This window comes from Gnatocerus cornutus, chromosome 2 (genome assembly GCF_029298725.1).
Source record: "Gnatocerus cornutus isolate USDA-ARS CGAHR chromosome 2, icGnaCorn1.1, whole genome shotgun sequence".
NCBI lineage: Eukaryota > Metazoa > Arthropoda > Insecta > Coleoptera > Tenebrionidae > Gnatocerus > Gnatocerus cornutus.
In genome coordinates, this window is record NC_142234.1 from 18,188,662 (window position 1) to 18,207,496 (window position 18,835).

General features: G+C 38.5%; 1 protein-coding gene across 3 annotated transcripts in view; it reads right to left on the reverse strand.

Moving 5' to 3' along the window:
- Positions 1 to 17,584, reverse strand: part of pan (transcription factor pangolin) — an 85,012-nt gene extending 67,428 nt beyond the window's left edge. For all 3 annotated transcript variants that reach the window (XM_088029258.1, XM_088029257.1, XM_088029255.1), the window contains exons 1-3: positions 17,335 to 17,584; positions 13,574 to 13,640; positions 11,917 to 12,020 (exon numbers count right to left, since the gene is read on the reverse strand). In XM_088029258.1, the coding sequence (XP_087885384.1) occupies positions 11,917 to 12,020; positions 13,574 to 13,640; positions 17,335 to 17,487 (324 nt within the window). In that variant the 5' untranslated portion in view covers positions 17,488 to 17,584. The remainder of the gene's footprint in view (positions 1 to 11,916; positions 12,021 to 13,573; positions 13,641 to 17,334) is intronic.
- Positions 17,585 to 18,835: the final 1,251 nt, after the last annotated feature.

Sequence of the window (18,835 nt, forward strand, 5' to 3'; positions counted from 1 at the left end):
ATATTTGGAAATTTAGCAAATCTATCCTCAGTTGAAGAATATGGAAAATTGAGGATGTGAAAAACAACTAAAAACCCAAAATTGTAGAAAAATGTTATCCGAAACTGGGGAACTAGGGAAGACTAGAGTCGAGAAATCTAAAGACCTGAGATCCAAAAATTTCCGAATTTCCTCAAAATTGTGAATGCTTTTAATATTTCTTCGTCTTCCAACTGGAGATGTCACGTTGGTCATAAAGATAAAAGCACCAAGTGAACAACCCGAGGTCTACGAACCTGGAAAAAAATTGCAGTCGTCCCGCCGACAATGATCATTTCTTCGTAAGAAGTGATACTCGTTGACAAATTAAGGAGGCGGCTGCGGCGGCAGTTACGCATTGGTGAAGGTGGAAGACACGTTAGGCGATTATTTATGCCGACAGGGCCGTAACGACCGAATATTAATTTATGCCAGCCCATAAAATCCAACAAGCAAACCACATAAACGTGTAAAAACAGCTATAATCATGAGCAGCTAACAACCGCTGGATAAATAATCGGCCCGGCTCCACCAAACCGGTCTCAGTTTCAGTTCACCAACTCTTGTTGTTCTCCTTGTTGGCCCAGGGTCCAACGCGCCCAATTGGAAGATGATCCAAGAGCAGCCTTCGCGACAATACACAAAAATTAACATTCCATCAGCTGAAATTTGATGGTGGATTTATTTAATTTGGGTTTGGTATGCCCATCGATTAAAAATTCCATTCATGGACGACGAAAAAATGCGGTGGGGTCACCTGACGTGCCTCATTCAGATTGCTAGATTATCCGGCACTAAACGTGTGCTTATAACACAATAACGGAGTTATGATATTTCGAGGGGTTGCTCTTCATATAGGGGTGAAAGATATTTATGATGACTGCTGGAAGTCATCCGAGGGGTAAATCGACCGGCCCGTCAGTCAAACATAATAGTACACAAACATTGTATAAATATATCCGGAACAAATTGTGCGTGCTAACAAATTATATATCCACCACAAACGGAACTATTCAACGAAAATAACCGTGTATTGCCAATTGTCCCCAAATTTACTGCCCTCGTCGAAATCAATCCTCACAACAAATTTTGAGCAAATCATGATCTCCGGAAGCTCCATTGACCCGCAACTCCTGCGAGCGTAAAAAGAACCAAAAGCACTCGTTAAGAAATTAATTATCCTTGGCATTTTTTCCGCCCTGAACAAAAACTTTATTAAACCCAAAGTAGGTAGTTCTTGTAAACATTGTGATGAATTTGCTTGAACGGCGGCACTGCCTTCCAGCTAAACTTTCATTATGCAGACTCATAATCTCCATGAGCGTCCAATATATTCTTGACAATGAACTTGCCAAATACTTCTTGGGTATTATCACGATCCTCTCTGACAATTAAAGCAAGTTGTCGCCCGCATGACTCTAAAGCCCACACAGTAATTCACTGTTCTTGTGCTGTAATACAGACGCAGGGCTGCCAGTGACCGAGCTGTCTACAAGGTTGTCTGCGTAAATCATGTCTTCGGAATGTTAAATTTTCTAAACGCATCGTCAAAACTCGAGCTCACAAGTAGTTTTCTTCCAAACAAGTTTTTATTGACACATAATCTGGTAATGTGTCCACGCTTGAGATAAAACAAATTAATTGAAGGGAGATAACAGACAAGAAAACTCAATATTCGAAAACTTGTCTGTATAATTAGGAAGGACCATCGAAAGAGGGACAAACACCTTTGAACACTGTTGACAGTTAAAAAAACGAGAATTGAGGACGAAAACAACGACGGATACACATGTGGGAAAGATTTATGAGATTATCTCTGACTCTTGAGTTTTTAATGGTACGATATGCGTGAAATATGTGCTAAAAGTTGGAAGAAGTTCAAGGTATGTGCAAGTTCACGAAAAACTGTGGTCATACTCTCTTTGTTGCACATTCGATATACGCGTGTGTCGCATTTTTTGATTAAATTTTCGAGCGCTTATTTATCTGAAAGTCGTTAACGATTAATAGCAGACCTTGGATTGCGGATATCAGAATAAATTACAACTTTTATTCCGAGTTATCAAAGGAACAGCAAAACACATTTGTGGACCAATATCCATTTTTAATGAAGCGATCCGAGGAGTCCGTCCAGATGTAGCTATTTACATTGTTGATGGAAATATAAGCACAGCTTCGGTGTTTGACTCCGCCTGACTGAATCTAATTATTAAACATACTAATGGAAAGGATGTACACTACGCGGTGGTAATAATAGAAAACTAACTACAATTTCCAGTCCGGAATTTATTGAGTAACCTGTGTTAGCGAGGTTATAAAATCACTTAGCAGGTGGTCATTCTTGTTTTTAAAGACGGCTGGCATTCCATCTTCCGTTTAATTTCTCCAGTACTGATTGTTATTAATGGTGGGACTGTATGGCTTCAGGAGTAATTATCTTCGAGCAGATGTGGTTTTATTTTAACCCACTTCTTTCTGATGGTAATCTAATCACCGAATTCTGTCAATCGGAATATCGATCGTGCCCTTATCTCCCTTGAAACCAAATTTTGGAAAACGCGCGCTTGGAGATACCATCACCGGAAGACGCGAAGCTTCGAATTAGTGCAAAGGAACGGATTCAAGCACTTGATGACAACTCGGAGGAAACAGCGAGTGGTGCAATACCAGTATTGTTTTGGGTGTGTAATTTCCCACGAACCGATCACAAAAGCTTCTATTTCCTCCTTCACACTTTACATAGATGACTGCACACGCTAACGTTATCTCGAAGAATGTTTATTTGAAATTTTCAGGGTAATAAGACGCAGCTTGTCCGACGCTCGTTTACAACTTCGGCGGTTTCTTTCATTCATCGACCCCTCCTGCCTACACACGTGATCGGTAGCTATTTCAGGAGTCCGCGTCTATTTGCAGGGTCGCTCGTCGGCGGCGTCTTTGTATCTAATTGCTGTTTAATTTCACAGCGTGGCGTGGAGCTATGATGCACTAAGAGCGCCACTGTTTACCAACATCACGTTTTCTGCCAATTCTTTATCCACCCACGTTTTTGTCCTAGATTCTCAGGTAATTAAGGCAAAGGATGGTTCTATTGAGTTAGGTGTGATGGGCATCAGATGGAAGAAATCCCGATTTGGAATGCAAGGCGCATCGGGTTGATGAAGGTAATTTGGATAAAGGACACGTTCGTGTGTCACAATGGAGAAGGGTGGGCAGTGACTATTTCCGGTTTGTATACAATATCCGTAATCCACACGATACTTTATTGGTGTCCGAATTACCAAAACTACCACAAACTCCTCTTCTGGAATAGTGACTAGACAATGGACACAGTAGACAACGCTTTGAATATTCAACATGTCAGTCGAAACAGAAATAACTGGCAAGTTCCACAGCATTTTTCTTGAGTACTATGCGATGCGCTTATTTATGAGCTTCCCAGAACGTACACGACGATTGATTATTGATAGACAAGGGTGTCTTCACTCCCATGGCCTTCACACAAATCCCCGTCACCTTCACTAGCAAAACAATTTTTCCTTTTCTCCCGTATCTTGCGGTCGAACCACACGGTGAAAATGGGCAGTTTATCGCAGCCGCGGTGATTGCCCAGCGAGAAACCGCAGAAGCTGCGTCGTTAATGGGCGCCCTGAACCCGTCCAAGGTGTCTAATTCTGTTGTATTGTGGTGGATGTCATTGAACCAAATTGGAAGAAACCAGTCTAAAAATCTCATATAGCAGCTGAGTGAAATCTCTCGTCCAGGCATCTATCATCATCACAGATCCTATATTTACTGGCGTAATCTTATACCGTGCGGCTACAACGGAACAAACGAGTCAAAGTCTTAAACACCACGTTCGTCAACCAAAAGTCTACTGACCGATTATTTCAAATCGTGATTGTTACTGACTTGTGTTGTTGGTATCAATGTAATTGCGAGACGAAGATTAGCCTTAAGACGAGGAACGCACCCACGACCGATGAATTTCGCGCTCTCGTAATGCCCACCGACAATTAACCTTGCACTCCGGAGGATTTAAACGGCTAAAAATTTTACTTTTGTCTTTCATATTTATAGCCGGCTTACAGAAAACGTGTTGATATGCAATTAGTGAGGAATGAACAATTAACGCCACTCAACAGGTTAATTTGTGGAGGCAAAAAACGTGTTGGTTCATCACCAGAGTAAACACTTTGGAATATTAGCTGCAATTTGTTGGTTTAAGTAGTTTAAACGTTAAAAATGCTCCATCACGTTAATTTGGCAAACAGCGATTTGGCAAATACAATGCAGTTTTTAAAATATCACAACAACATGAGTCATCACTAATGAAAATGTGAAGGAGCTACAGTAATTAAAATGTTTGTGGTAAAGTGTTGAACCTATTGCAATTTACTTCATTGCAAAAAAACAAGAAAATAACCGCAGAATATTATGGAAACTGAAGATTCTTCAGAATTTGCACGATGTAGCAATCGAGGCTCTAAGAATTTCTAACATTTTGATCATACCGAATATTTTTGTTTTTCTTCGATAAATTATTTTTTTCTAGAGTTCTTAGATTTAAAAAATTTTTGTTGTTCATTTGACGCAGAATTTCACGCAGATTTTTTCCTTCCTCTTCCAAATTAAAATTTCTGTCTCTCGTTGTACAATTTTGCCATTTGGTGAAGTTAATACACGACTCAACAATTGTAATTTCCCCAAATTTTATAGCTGTAGGACAAAAATTACCAAAATTACGAATTTTAGTTGAGGTTTTGAGGACTTTTGCTCGAACTCTAAAATAAAAAATTCTAAAATTTGAGTCTTTCGCTCTACAATTTTGCAATTTGGTCGATTTAATACACGACTTAAAAATAATAACTTCCTCAAATTTCATAACTGTAGCACCAAAATTACCAAAATTACGAATTTTAGTGAAGGGATGTGGGGACTTTCAGCTTGGTCTCTGAATTAAAAATTTCTAAAATCTGTGTTTTTTGTTATAAAATTTTGCAATTTGGCGGAGTTAGTACACGATTTAAAAATAGTACCTTCCCCAAATTTCATAGCTGTAGCATGAAAATTACCAAAATTAAGAATTTTAGTGACGGATGTTGAAAATTTTTGCTTGATTTCTGAAATAAAAATTTCTAAAATCTGTGTCTTTCGTTCTACAATTTTGCAATTTGGCAGAGTTAATACACGACTCAAAAATTGTAACTTCCTCAAATTTCATAGCTGTAGCACTAAAATTACCAAAATTACGAATTTTAGTGAAGGATTTCAGGAAATTTTGCTTCGTCTCAAAAACTTTATACATTTTTAACGTAGGTATAACAAATAATATAACCGAATTCGAATAGAAGCGATTTAAGTTTTAGGTTCTCGCCAGAAACACAAAATTTTGAAGTTCCAAAAATATCGGTCTTCCACATATCTAGGAAACTACCACATATATACAGGGTCCGGCAACACTTGTGTCCACCCCTAAAATCGTCTTTAATTTTAAAGTTAAAATTTTGAAAATTTGCATACGCTCATAGTTGACAAAGCTCTAGAAGCTGACGCAAAAATTTGTTTTTTATCACGATTTGGTTGGCGTCGCGACGTCTAAAAAATATAATTTTTAGCGATTTTCGATTTTTTGCGGAAATATTCGCGAATTCAATTTTTTTCCAACATAACTGTGATACAAATATCGGAGTTTTTATTTTAAATCTACTGCAAATTGTGTTTAAAATTTGCGAAAAAACGCTGTTTTATCAAGTTAGTTTTCAAAATTCTGTCAGCGCAGCGGCAAACTACGTTTACACCAAAATTTCACAAGTCACATTATTCTCTCTTATAAAGGTTAATTTTGATTATCACGGGTATGTTGCACTTTATGGACACCAGAAATCGTTAATTAACATCGACAAATCGACAATTTCACCAATTAAGACTTTTGTTACAATCTAAAGCGAACCAAGAGATAGATGTCATTTGGACACAAGATGTTGACAGATGGTTGTAAACGTAGTTCCCAATTTTGACGTAATAAAATTGGAAACTAACTTGATAAAACAGCATTTTTTTTTCAAATTTTGAAGACAATTTGCATTGAATCTAAAACGACAACTGAGATATTTTTAACACATTTATATTGAAAAAAAAATTAAATTAGACGTTGATATCACAAATCCTCACAATTAACTAAAAATTACATTTTTAAGGCGTCGCGACGCCAAAATTATTAGTGATAAAAAACAAATCTTTGCGTCAGCTTCTAGAGCTTTGTCAACTATGAGCGTATGCAAATTTTCAAAATTTTATTTTTAAAATTAAGGACGATTTTGGGGGTGGACACAAGTGTTGCCGGACCCTGTATAAGGATGCGGTTTTCGCCATAGTTCTTCTCGCATTTTGTTTTGCATAGAATTCGCTCTTACATTTTCCAGAATAATTCAAAAATTTATTTCGAAAAAAAAAACCTGTGAATCTTCTTCGATCGATATCTTACTTGTTTTTGGAACAAACTCTCAAAATCAACGCACGACAACCAATAACTTAAGATAGATGGTTTTTATTTTCAAATTTTCAATGCTCAATATCTCCGAAATTACAACAGATAAAAAAAAGGGGGGTCTTCACCATCGTTTTTTTCGCGCTTTTGTTGCTGAATGAGCAATTTTAAAAAAATTAAGTCCAAAAATTTGAGAAAGTGCAAACCGAAAACCTCCAAAATCACACCCTTGGACGTCCTTCTGAACTAATTATGTGTTAAATTCCACTAAATTAATTAGCTGTAGATGATTACACAAACTGTACACAAATCCAACAAAAAATACAAAGATAACCTCATGTCAAAATACCAATTTGTTTAGAAGAACGGATCTTTATCTTATATGCTTCGTCCAAACAGGGAGGAACATACAAACACAAAAAAAGGCGAAGAATTCGAACTGTACGTCTCCACAATAAAAAAAAGTCAGTGAACGGAAATTAAATCTAAACTGCATAATTATACGATACCCAAGCAGCCACTTACAAAATGTTTAGATCTGTAATTTAAAATACATAGTTGCCCACAAAAACGCCGTTCATAATTGTACAGTCATCTTCGTGGAGCAATTTAATTAAGAAAGTGTCTGTTGGAAGTAATAATGCACCACGTATGCACTTTTTTTTATATTTGCATATTAACAATGTAATTCAAAAAACAAGTCAATAGTGGTCATTACAAAATTAAAAAATTATTCATGAATTAATTAGCACCAATTAATTAGTAAAAAATGAAGGACTTCACAAACAATTTTATTGTTCTAACTTCCATGTCATGGAGTTTGTAATGGAAAATTCACGTTGCGTTCGTTCAGCTCGATGATCACACTTTCAAATTCAAAAATAATTACTTCTGTAGCTGTCAATCTTCTTCAAACAAACGTTGGGATTAGACCCACTTCTTCGGCGCCTAATGGGTGTCCAGCCAGAGACAAATCGTGCTGCTTCACGATGACGCGGCCAAGCAAAAGCCATTTTGGTGTCTTTTCTTCAAGTTGGCTTGCGTCAACTTTGCGCCAATCAACGTTAGATACGTGCTCCAGGTGAAAAAAAGCATTAAACCCTAATAAGAATGAAAACGCTCCTGATTCAAAGGGTATATAATTTTCGAAAATTACCGATCCGCTGACAGTTGGAACAAATCCCCAGTGTCGGCATCCAGCGGTAAAAGCTCGCACCGGGTGCTACCGCGGAATCACGAGTCCGTCACAGGCAAAGAAGCCAATTCGTGATAAGTTATGCCGACATAGGTGCCGTGTAGCGGCAAATGTTTTCAAGCCGTTTAGTATAGCCGAGCTGGATGTGGCGCACACGTGGCAACCGCGCCGACGGCCGCGGCAGACAGAGACGGACTCAGGCAAGCCCCACGTGCCCGAAAAGGAGATGTGGAGAGTCGGCCAGAAAAAGGCAACGAGACGTTTCGGAAAAAGGCCGTACGTCGACCCACCTGGTCCACCGGGGAAATAATAAACAAGAGCCGTTTTAAAACAGAGAATAAAACACGGCCCAACCTAAAACAAAGAGTTGGGAGAGCAACGGCAACGCAGAACTGGTTGTGTAAATTAATTTCGGGCGAGAAGGCCGCGATATGGGAACCGAGGCCGGGGGGCGATCCTCTACCTGGCCGCGAAAATTATTATCATTTCGTCATTAGGAAGGCTATAAAACACACATTTCATTAGCGCGTCATCCGTAACGAAATGATGCGGCGCGACCACAGCGAATAATTGCGCCGGCCGTTTATCTAATTAATGAAAACTAACGCGAACTATAAACAGACGATTAGATTATTTTTCAAATTGGTGATGAGGAGACGGTTTATTGGGCTGCTGGCGCTAGCACCGGGGTCAAGAGGTTTCCCCACACCATTTGTAACAGCGATTACATAAACAAGAACATTCCAACTCACACGAAATCGTTCCTCAATATTGGATTTCGCTGATAAAGGAACACATTACCATCTTCATTTCCAGGGAAACGTGAGCAAATCCAAAACCAATGAGTAATTTTGATAACAGAGCACACAACTCATATTTCATGAGACGGCACGAATTCCTGGCTAAACAACCCGAACATAGCTCTGATGAAAGATTAATTACAATCAATTCGGTTTGTAAATATACAAAAAATCAATGGCACCAAACCGATTGCTAAAAGGCTGGACGTAATTGATACAGCCAAGTACCAAGTGAAAGATTCATTTCGGGCAAATGTTCAAAATCCAAATATACAAAAAATTAGGCTCTTGCTATGTAAACAGATTTGGCGGGCGATAACGAGTTGTCAAAATGGGTGAAAATCCTAGAGAAATCTGACGAACAGACGAGCGAAGCGAGCTGTGTGAAGAATAACAAATGGAATATAGCTGTAGCCCAATCAAGATGAATCCAAAATCTAACATGACAATGCAAAAAGTAACTAAACGTTCAGAAGAACTGAAAAAAACGAAAGACACTTCGCAACAATCAGAAAATATAAAAAATGTAATAAAAAGGAAATGAAAAACTTTGAAAATATTTTATGTACCTGATCTGAATATGAAGAATGAAAAATTGATATGAAAAATGCAAGTGCGTAATCTATCCAGCTGCACTTTAGAATATGACGGATCAAGTTGGATAAAAAGATCATATCAACCTTCATGCTGAAGCCTACCTAGTACGACCAAGTTATTAATTATTATTATTGCTTATTAGTCAGTATTAACTTCTCGCATTACTGTCGGCTTTTATCGTTCCAACCCAATCCCGATTAACGAGCCACACTCATAATAACTGATTATTCCAGGTATTTTTATTTTTCTCCATAAATTACGTACATCTCGACGCCATAAAAGGGCATTAAAGTTGGATTTTACCTTGTAAATCCCACAATGAGAAAAATTCAATTTCAAGAAATTACCACGTCGGCGATTATTTTAAACGATGGGATGTACAAGCCGACATAATCGAGTCAAGGTGCATTTTTACATTCTGAAAATTTGGTAGTTGAGTTTTAGGTTACGGTCCGTGAAGCACCAGGCGAATAAATTTCAGAGGTAATCATAACTTGTATCAACGCAACAGGTTCATTGTTGAACTAATTTATGGTTTATATGTAACGCCACTATTAATGGCCAACATTCAGAAATTTATAGTCGTATTATACGGAACCAAAAACCAGAAAACAACTCGTCTGAGCTTTCATACTCGTTCATTAAAAAGTTTATAAGCGAGAAGTGGCTGTTTCGTCTCCGGTTTTCAATCAGATAATTAACTTTAGATGTGTTGTTATTTTATACAGCTCTTGGACAAAAAGGGCGGTCACGACTCGCGGATATTCCCAATTAAATTACCACACAACTATTTTGCATTTGATGGAATTCGGTTATGGTACGTGTAGCATCAACTATAAAATGCAGATTCGAGTTTTTTCCTATCAGTAACAGTACATAGTAAAAGATATTTCACAGATTGCTGAATTTATTGCCGAATACATTAAATTTTTATTTAAAATCATACAAAATTTACATTTTCACTTTACTGCTGCAGCCCTACCTTAAAATGCCAATAAAACGATGTTTCAGTCTCCAATATTTCAGCAATTTTATAGTAAACAGATTTCAAACATGTGTTCTTATTAATAGTGGGCGTACATTACTCAGGAAGTTCGTTCGCGTCAATACTCTTTAATTATTTATTAATACCTTTAATAACTCGGTTTATTGCAATTTATTTATACAACTCCGCCAACATCCCGTGCATTGATTGCTTTAACTGAAATTTTATATAATTGCGTTTTCGTTCAACCACAACCGAGCCAACAACATGACAAGATTTAGTCATGCATCGGACGTGTCGTTATGATCATAATAAATCGATTGAAGAAATTCAGTTAATTAGAACAAAACAAACACCCGCCCGAGCTGCTAATTTACAAGCCGCTTAAAATTTTTTTCACCTCGAACCGCATCTTTAATTATCCACACATCGCCAACGAATGTACTAAATCAGTATACCCACACAGAAATTCCTCGAATGGCATTTCGGTTGCAGAAGCTCTATGGTGAAATACTATCTGGCATTGTGGTGGGCTTGAATATTTATCGTGGTGTGTATTATTAATCATTCCTAAAATGAGCTTTTTTCAATTTCTTCCCTAGCACCACTCGCATCGAATTTAATTTGCAAGCTCCAAACACTCCTGACACGTTTTATATCCGATGAAAATTTCATTGGGAGTCTGCGACGGTACCTGTGGTACCACTTGTTGGGGTTGAAGCACCTGACCCGGTCTTGACGAGTCATGTTGGACAATGACCTCAGGAATGCGGCTGCTGCCATTCAAGGGGCCCAACAAACCCCAATTCTACACAAACAGTTGCTGGGCCACCCCCAAAGCCGAGTGTGGAACTGATTCGAGGCGAGCTTAAACCATCACACGCTTGTTTGAAAAAAGAACGAAATTACGCAACTCACGCAAAAAATTGTTGGCCATTTCTGCAATTTATTCAACATCTGGAAACCTTTTATCATCCGGTACATTTGGCGCAACAATTATAAATGTGTGCAGATGTGACTGGGACCAAATTTGGGAAACCGTAATTCATATCAGATTTCGGATCTCCTCACCGGGCAGGTCTTGCCCAAAAAACTCAAATGATTAATAATAACCGCAGTGAAAATGACCTCTCCGCGCACACAAGAATGCCAACTCGGCAAATATTTCAGACCCAATAACGAACCAGTTGCGACATTGTCGGAAAACAATTTCAAAATGATCGTATTGAAGAAAAGCGGGGTCACAAGTCGGAGGTTGTTGGATCAACAGCGCTCGATTAATTGATGCAGCGCATGGTCCAGATGCTCCCGAAGGAATTCCAGGAATTCCGAAAAATCAACGCGGTACGGACGGAACAAAAGTGCAAGAACGAGTTCCGTGTATATTAAACGGGATAATCCATCACTGATGCCATTCAACCCTGTGGTAACCACAATTTACTGGCACTTTCACTAAAAGGCGGCGGTCTGAAGAGTAAAAGCAGTCAAGAATTCAAGTCATTAAGGAAAAATCGGAAGAGGGGTGCGTCGGCGAAGTCTGGTAGCCCCGTGATTGCATTCATGTGCTCATTATTCCCGACGTGTCTGTGAGAAACAATGGGAAGGTCATCGTCGATAGGAGCGAGACTAGTCGTGGAGAGAACGGGATGAAGGGTGGAGTGGAGTGGTTGCTAATAAGCCCGTCGCCGAAGAACGTGCGGCGACACTCGGGCACGGACGTGGATGGTTTCAGGTGTTGATGATGTGATTTGGAGGTGTACATAAAGTTGAGCCTTCGGGCATGTTCTAATCACAAACCCATCGTGATGGTAGAGAGAAGAGATTTACTCACCATTGACACGGGTATGGGGCCAGCCGCTCCATTGGGGTAGCTGTAGGGAGATACCAGATATCCCATGTTGAACGAAGAGGTGTGGGGCACGGGTTCCACTTTGCCTGAAACAAATAACAGATCCTCATTAATCTTGGAACGACAATTTTTGATTTGGTTCGGTGTGAAGCTGAAGATTCCTCCCTAGAGACCGAAAATGTTTCCCGAAGATACCATCCGTTATAGCCCGAGTAATTGCTCGGTGTATTTACAAATAAGGACCAGATGTTAAGATTAGATCCACAACAGGATTTATGCGCCAGTGTCATATTTGCCGACCCGACACGCAGGGGAGTCGACTTTTCTTCAGCCACATACACGATTTACAGCCAAGGTAGAACAAAAACAGTTTATAGTCTTGGTCTGAAAGAAATTGGATCTTTTATGTTGGTAGCGCCTAAAAAACTTTAATGTCCCACACAACAGAGACGTCTATCGCATTCTCATAAATCTCCAGTTCACAATACTTTTCTTAGTGCGCTCAAAAGCCATCAACAATAATTAATTAGGAAACCGGAGACTCAAGCTGAATACGTATTGTGTGAAGTTGTTGAAGAGTTGGCGCAGTTGTGAGTTGGTCAGTCGGTCCCAAGCGGAGGCAAGCAGTTGAAGGTCGTAGTCGCCAGTTTACCAGCACTTTCCCCGCTTCTTCCTCGCTCCATCGACTGTCTGTTCTGGGCTCACAAACGCGACCAACACATGAATGGTTCTAAATTATTGGCCGTTGTGATTTTTTTCCTTCCAGGTAATTGGAGTAAACGAGGCTTCCTGCTGCCTACCTCTCCTTCAAATAGTCATGCAGGTATGACATAACGTGGATCTCGTGACGACCACTTAAAGATTACCCAGATAACCATCGTTAAAATTCAAGCCATGTGTTTAACAGGCCTTTTTTCCTGTTTATTGTTTGTTTCGACGACTGGAGTCTGAGATGACTGTTCGACTATGCAAACAGCACAAGATCTTCGGGGTCAACGATTTTCGAATTATTGGGAAGATATCTCACGGGGACGGCCCGAAAATACGTCGGTTACCATCCTTGGGTAGTTATTATCTCGTTCAACGCCTCATTTACCAAAAATAACCCACAGTTTGGATAGTATTGTTATTATATGGTCAGAGTAGACCGACGTGACTCGATTCCAAAAGAAAAACAAATTTAAGACCATCGGCGCCCGACGAGAAATTACAATTTTTTGCTTCCTAGTCCCACTTCTTGGAAAACTCACAAATCACATGTTTGCTCCACTCAAAAATGGAACCGTAATTGGGCGTGTCGATCGATCATCATCAAAGTTCCTGTTAATCATATCCAATTGATCATTATCTGGATCAAGAGAACGTCGAATTCATCGGTCAATTTATTGGATTAGTGAAGTCAATAGAATGTTTCCTTCTCAAGACATTTCATACATGAACTCGCATAAATCTTCACCGAACAAGTACGCAATCTTCGCATTGCCAAAAATCCCATGTAACTGGCAAAAGGAAAACAGCAGAGGTGTGCTTCATTTACATACATTACAGACCGAACATTCTCGACGCTGTTGGAATTTTTTTGGTACAGAGAGCTCCATCAAAACGGCACTCTCAAAACACCAGAAGAATGAGTACTTACCGAAGACGGGGCTGTGGTCCGCTCGGGAGACATTTTTATTGGAAGAGTAACTGCCACCAGATTTTTCCTGAAAAAGAAAAGAAATGCTTAGAAACGTCGGACTACCATCGACACTGTTTCTAAAACCGACTTCCGGGATGACGCCCATTGTTTTAATTTCCGGCACCGGCTCTTACCTACAGAATGTCATGTTTGCTTGCTCAAGAGATAACTTTTAGGCAATCTAAACAACACCAGTAAACAATCTCGCTTGTCTTAATTTAGGAGATAAAACTAAAAGGGATCAGCTGCGTTTCTACTCCCTTCAATGATTGACAATGTGAGCACAGCGCGATTATTGCTGTTCCGGTACTGATAAAAATTCACGCTTGAACAGCCATTGTCAGTTCCGCTCGGTGTGTGCATGATTACTTTATTTCAGCGATAAATTATTCAAGAAATTCACCAATAAACGATTGGTACTGCGATCAATACCGATTAAAATAAACATAATTAATTGATGCAGCGGCGACCCAGATCACCAAAGAATGAAAAAATTGTTTCCGATTCTTACTGATTCAATAATAACCGGACTATTAATACAGTGGCGATCAAACAGAAATAGTTTGTAGAAGGGAGAAATAACAAATAATTTCTGAATTTTGGTGGATTTACACGTTCGGATCAACGTCCTTGCGATTCAAGCTGTGCTAAGGGAAGATAACAATGTCAACAATATTTATTTTAGATACATAAAAAATACAACAATGCTGGATTCTTTCATGATATAATTTTCACTACTAATATTTACAAATGCCGTCGAACGAACAATGAAATTCTCCAAACTAGTTTAATTTTTCGCAAGAAAAATACCACAGACGTTTTAAATAATGCTGAGAAGGTTTTTCATACAAAGCTCGAATTGTTTGCACAATAGTTCTCCACGGGGTTTCAATATTTCCCCGAAAAGGCAATAAATCCCCATCCTTGGGTCTTCACCATTGTGCTCGCAAATAATAGAGTTTAGAAATCATTATTTAGGTTGGATCCAACTTGTTTGTCATGATGCTTCAATTTTATTCTAGGGTAAAAAATTGTCGCGCTTATACCACCAGCGCTGCAATTTAAAATAGTTAACAATCCTTATAATTGGGTCGTTAACCGCGAAATGAAAACAGAATTTATTGTACCAAAATAATGGACATTCCTTATGGATAATTGAAACGACAAAGCAAAGGATTTATTTGCACCTGCTGTGTACACACGCCCATTACTCTCAAGAAAGTTGACGAAGGAGTCAATCAATAAAAGTAAACAATACGAGAGTTTAATCGCTAGTTTCTCTGGAACTAGATCGTTATTTAACAAAATTATTAGAAGTGGAATCTTATTAACACAAAATTCCTTTTATAGTAGTGCTAATAAAAGTGCCAGTGAATCGTGATAATGAAAAATGAAAACTGTGACTGAGATTATTGTTTCTAAAATTGCATCTAGAAAGTGCTTGTTCTACCTGCCGTAAAAGGGTCATTTAATCTCTAAAAATCCACCAAAGCTGCTGCTTAAAAGATCATTACGGGAAAAGAAAAGTCAAAAATCGCCCAGCATGACTTGTCATACATTCTTGAGCTCTCTTGTCAACAATCATCCACTTCAAACTGTATCTACTTTTCCCAATAGTAGCAAAAAAGAGCATGTTCCACATTACAATCAATTACTTTAATCATTCTGTCTTTCCAAGTACGCCAATTAAAAAATTTCATAATTCCTCGAATACCGGTTTTGTTGTGAATTTATTTAATGAGTTGATGTGTTTTATTTCATATTTCCAGCATATCTTTCGGGTTTTATTCGTTAATGTTATTTAATTAGAGCAGTTTCACATTCATATGCTAATGATCATTTCTCACTAAAATATTGAGACAGAGATTATAAAAAACATTCTTGGAACAATGTTTATTTTTAGAAAAGTAGTATAAAAGATCTCTAGAAACGAACAAAAGCCACAAAAATTTTACAAAATTCCGGAAAATGCGATTATGTTTCCGCAACTGCAATTTGAAAACATTCGTCGCCTGCATGAATTTATAATATTATAATCATATTTACAAAGATAAAGATGCAATGTCTGATTTCTAACAATCAAAGTAAAGAAGCAACATCTGTGGACTCCGAGATTTTAATTTTATTAAGAAATCCAGCTCATCAAATTAAAATTTTATTAATGGAACAGATTTAATCGAATAAGAACAACTTAGCACGCTTTGAAATTTTTATTGTGATCTCAAACCGCTGGAAAGCTTGAGGTGTTCCTTGTGACAGAGTTGAAACGTCAAGCTTGATCGACAGCATAGCTACCAACATAATAAAAAATCTCAAGCCCTTTGGTCATAATTTGAAGATACTGGTTAGACTCCAAATTCTCGTTTATGTGTACATTTTTATTTTGATACTGTATGAAGATGTTTATTTTAAAGTTGAATGTGTACGACTATACGAGTTTTCATCATTAAATTATGTACTGCTAATCGAATCACCCAATAAATAATTAAATTATTATCAGGTGACAGTTTATATTACATATAACATACAATGCGCCATACGTCATCTTGGTGTTTTTTTTTTAATTATACAATATCCATTGCGCTGTTAGTCTTCAAAGGAAGAAGTAAAAACCACACTGGTAGAATTTAATTTTTATTTTCAATGCATATTTAAAATACACAATTTATCTAAATGGCTTTTAGAGAAAACGAAATAAATAGTAATGAACAGTGCAGATTCACAGTTTTAAAAAATGATTCTTGTAAAAACTATTTGAAAATCTGTGATCTAAAAATAAAACACACTCCAAACAATAAAAGAGATTGGATAAATACAAGGTCCAAGCAAGCTTAGAAATTTCAAATCTGTTGGTAGCTCTGCCGTTGATCTTCGACACTTTGAGGTTGACACAAATCGATATGCAGTGAAGAAACAACAGAGCCTACCAACATGTGAAAATGAAATTATGGTTCATGATCAAGTCTCCTACTTTTGGTGCGGTAATTTAATAACCACTGAAAGACAAACATTCAGCCTTCATGATCAAAATAATTTCCCTTCGCTCAAAATGTAATGTTTAATTGCTGTGTTTCCCATCCTGTTTATTCACAAGCAAATTCTACTTACTGTGAAATTGCTATTTTCCAAGTTTGCAACGAACGTATGATTATTAGTTTTTAATTTTGTAATTTATGCGAAAAAAACAAGATCAAGAGCCTCAACCGTTTAATACCTGATGTTGGTATATTTCCTGCTCAAGTTCTTATAAAATTCCAATTGATAAGAGAATGTTTCTTTTCATGAGTGTATGTTCTTTTGGATTATTTATCAATCACTACACATTGTGTACACATGTTGTTTGCCCTTATGTCTACAAGTAACGATGATAATAAAAAGTGTGGAATAAGAGTAAACTATTTTTGGGTGTTAGATGTATCGAAGTTTGACTGTAAACACAAAAGCCTTGTCTTATCTGTAATACGAATTTATATGATATAAGTGTAGTAATGAGTCAAGGTTAATAATTAACGAATTATTAGATGTGGGTAAGCCCATGGCTCATAATTGTAGCAAGTGCATGACATTCTGCAACCGAAGGATCTTCGGTGTCAAAGTGCTCCCAATTATCAACGGTACATGCGGCGGAGCGACGGTCATTGCATCACACCAAAATGCGCGTGGGAGCGAAGGGTAAAAAGAATAAAATCTTCCGTCGGACGCTCATCGATGAAGCTCACCTCCGACTCGGTGAGGTCGATGAGACTGCTCTTCTCCTCGGTGAGGTTCTCAGAGGACCTCTTCTCGTCCTCCCCGTCGCCCTCGTCCTTAAACACCTTAACCTCATCGGTGCTGCCGAGATCATCGCCGCCACTGGACGAGACGTGTGGCATGGTTCACTCGCGGCCACGGCACAGCGGCATCACAGCTCTCGCTCACTACATGGCACCACTATCTGCCCAACACCATGTCACTGACTCCTCCACACTCGCGGCGCGTCACTGAATCTGCTGTCACTTCGCTTTCGTCGCGACGACGCACACACACGTGGTGATGGTGATGGTAGTGCTGCTCGACGTCGTCCGTCGGCCGACAGCAACCTCCACTTTGCCTGCGCTGGGCACTGACTGAGTCGCGATGGGCAAGCGCCGGCTCTGCACTGCCGACGACCAATCAGAATCCGCGATCTACCGCCGAGGCGGCTCGCAATAATGGCAGCCGCACGACTGCGCACGACACGATCCGACGGCGCCCGGTCTCACTCCCGCGCATCGTTACGGACGTGATTAATTTCTCCTCCAGACGTTTATTTTACTAATTCATGGACCGTTGTTCTTGTGCTTGCTTACTTGCTTCTTGTCCGATGGCTTTACAGACGCCGATCGATCCACACCACCTTCCACATTCAAATTTCAAAACGATAAGCCCTTCATCATTAATCAAAAGCATGTTTACAATTTTTCAAACGTCAACAGTGTTACCACCTTAAGAGACCAATAATACACTTGCAATCACTTCACCCTCCTAAATACCTACGTATTGCGCGCAACTGTACTTTTATAAGGTAATATTTTACTGCAAGTCAGGTCTGGTCAACTATAACAGGTGTTAAAAATCGAAGTCTTAAAACCCATAAAGAACAAAATTTTTGCCTTTTTTTGACATTTACATTTAATTCGATAAGAAACCATAATCCCAATAATAATTTATCCACAAAAAAGTCTGATTTAGGTATAATATCAGTTGTTTTGTTGTCAACTGTAAAAAGCCGTCGTCTCCGTGATAATAAAAATAATAATAATTAATAAAAAAAAATCACAAAACATAAAAATCAAATTTTCTTAGATTTTTGGTAAATCAGAGTGTACTTGGCGAGCTGCATAAATCGAACTCTCTATGAGACTGTACTTTGAAGTTTGTTGTTAATGTCAGATCCATTTATTTTATTTTAGGTTTCCTAAGAGAAGTGTTAAGGATCCAGTTGATACCTGTCAATGTAGAAATTATCAATTTCTTTCATTTTTTTCGCACAAAGTAAAATTTATGCCAAATTTAACTTTTGACATTAGAATTAGAAACGCCCATTTAAATACCACTCTCGCCAACTGTCACGTTTAGGAAGTTTTGTATTCGCCAACCTTAGTAACTTTTATGTTTTGTGAATGAATATATTAATTATATTCACTATGAAAACAAAACGGCAAAATAGTGCTCGACAGGAATTCCAGAGCCACCCTTGAT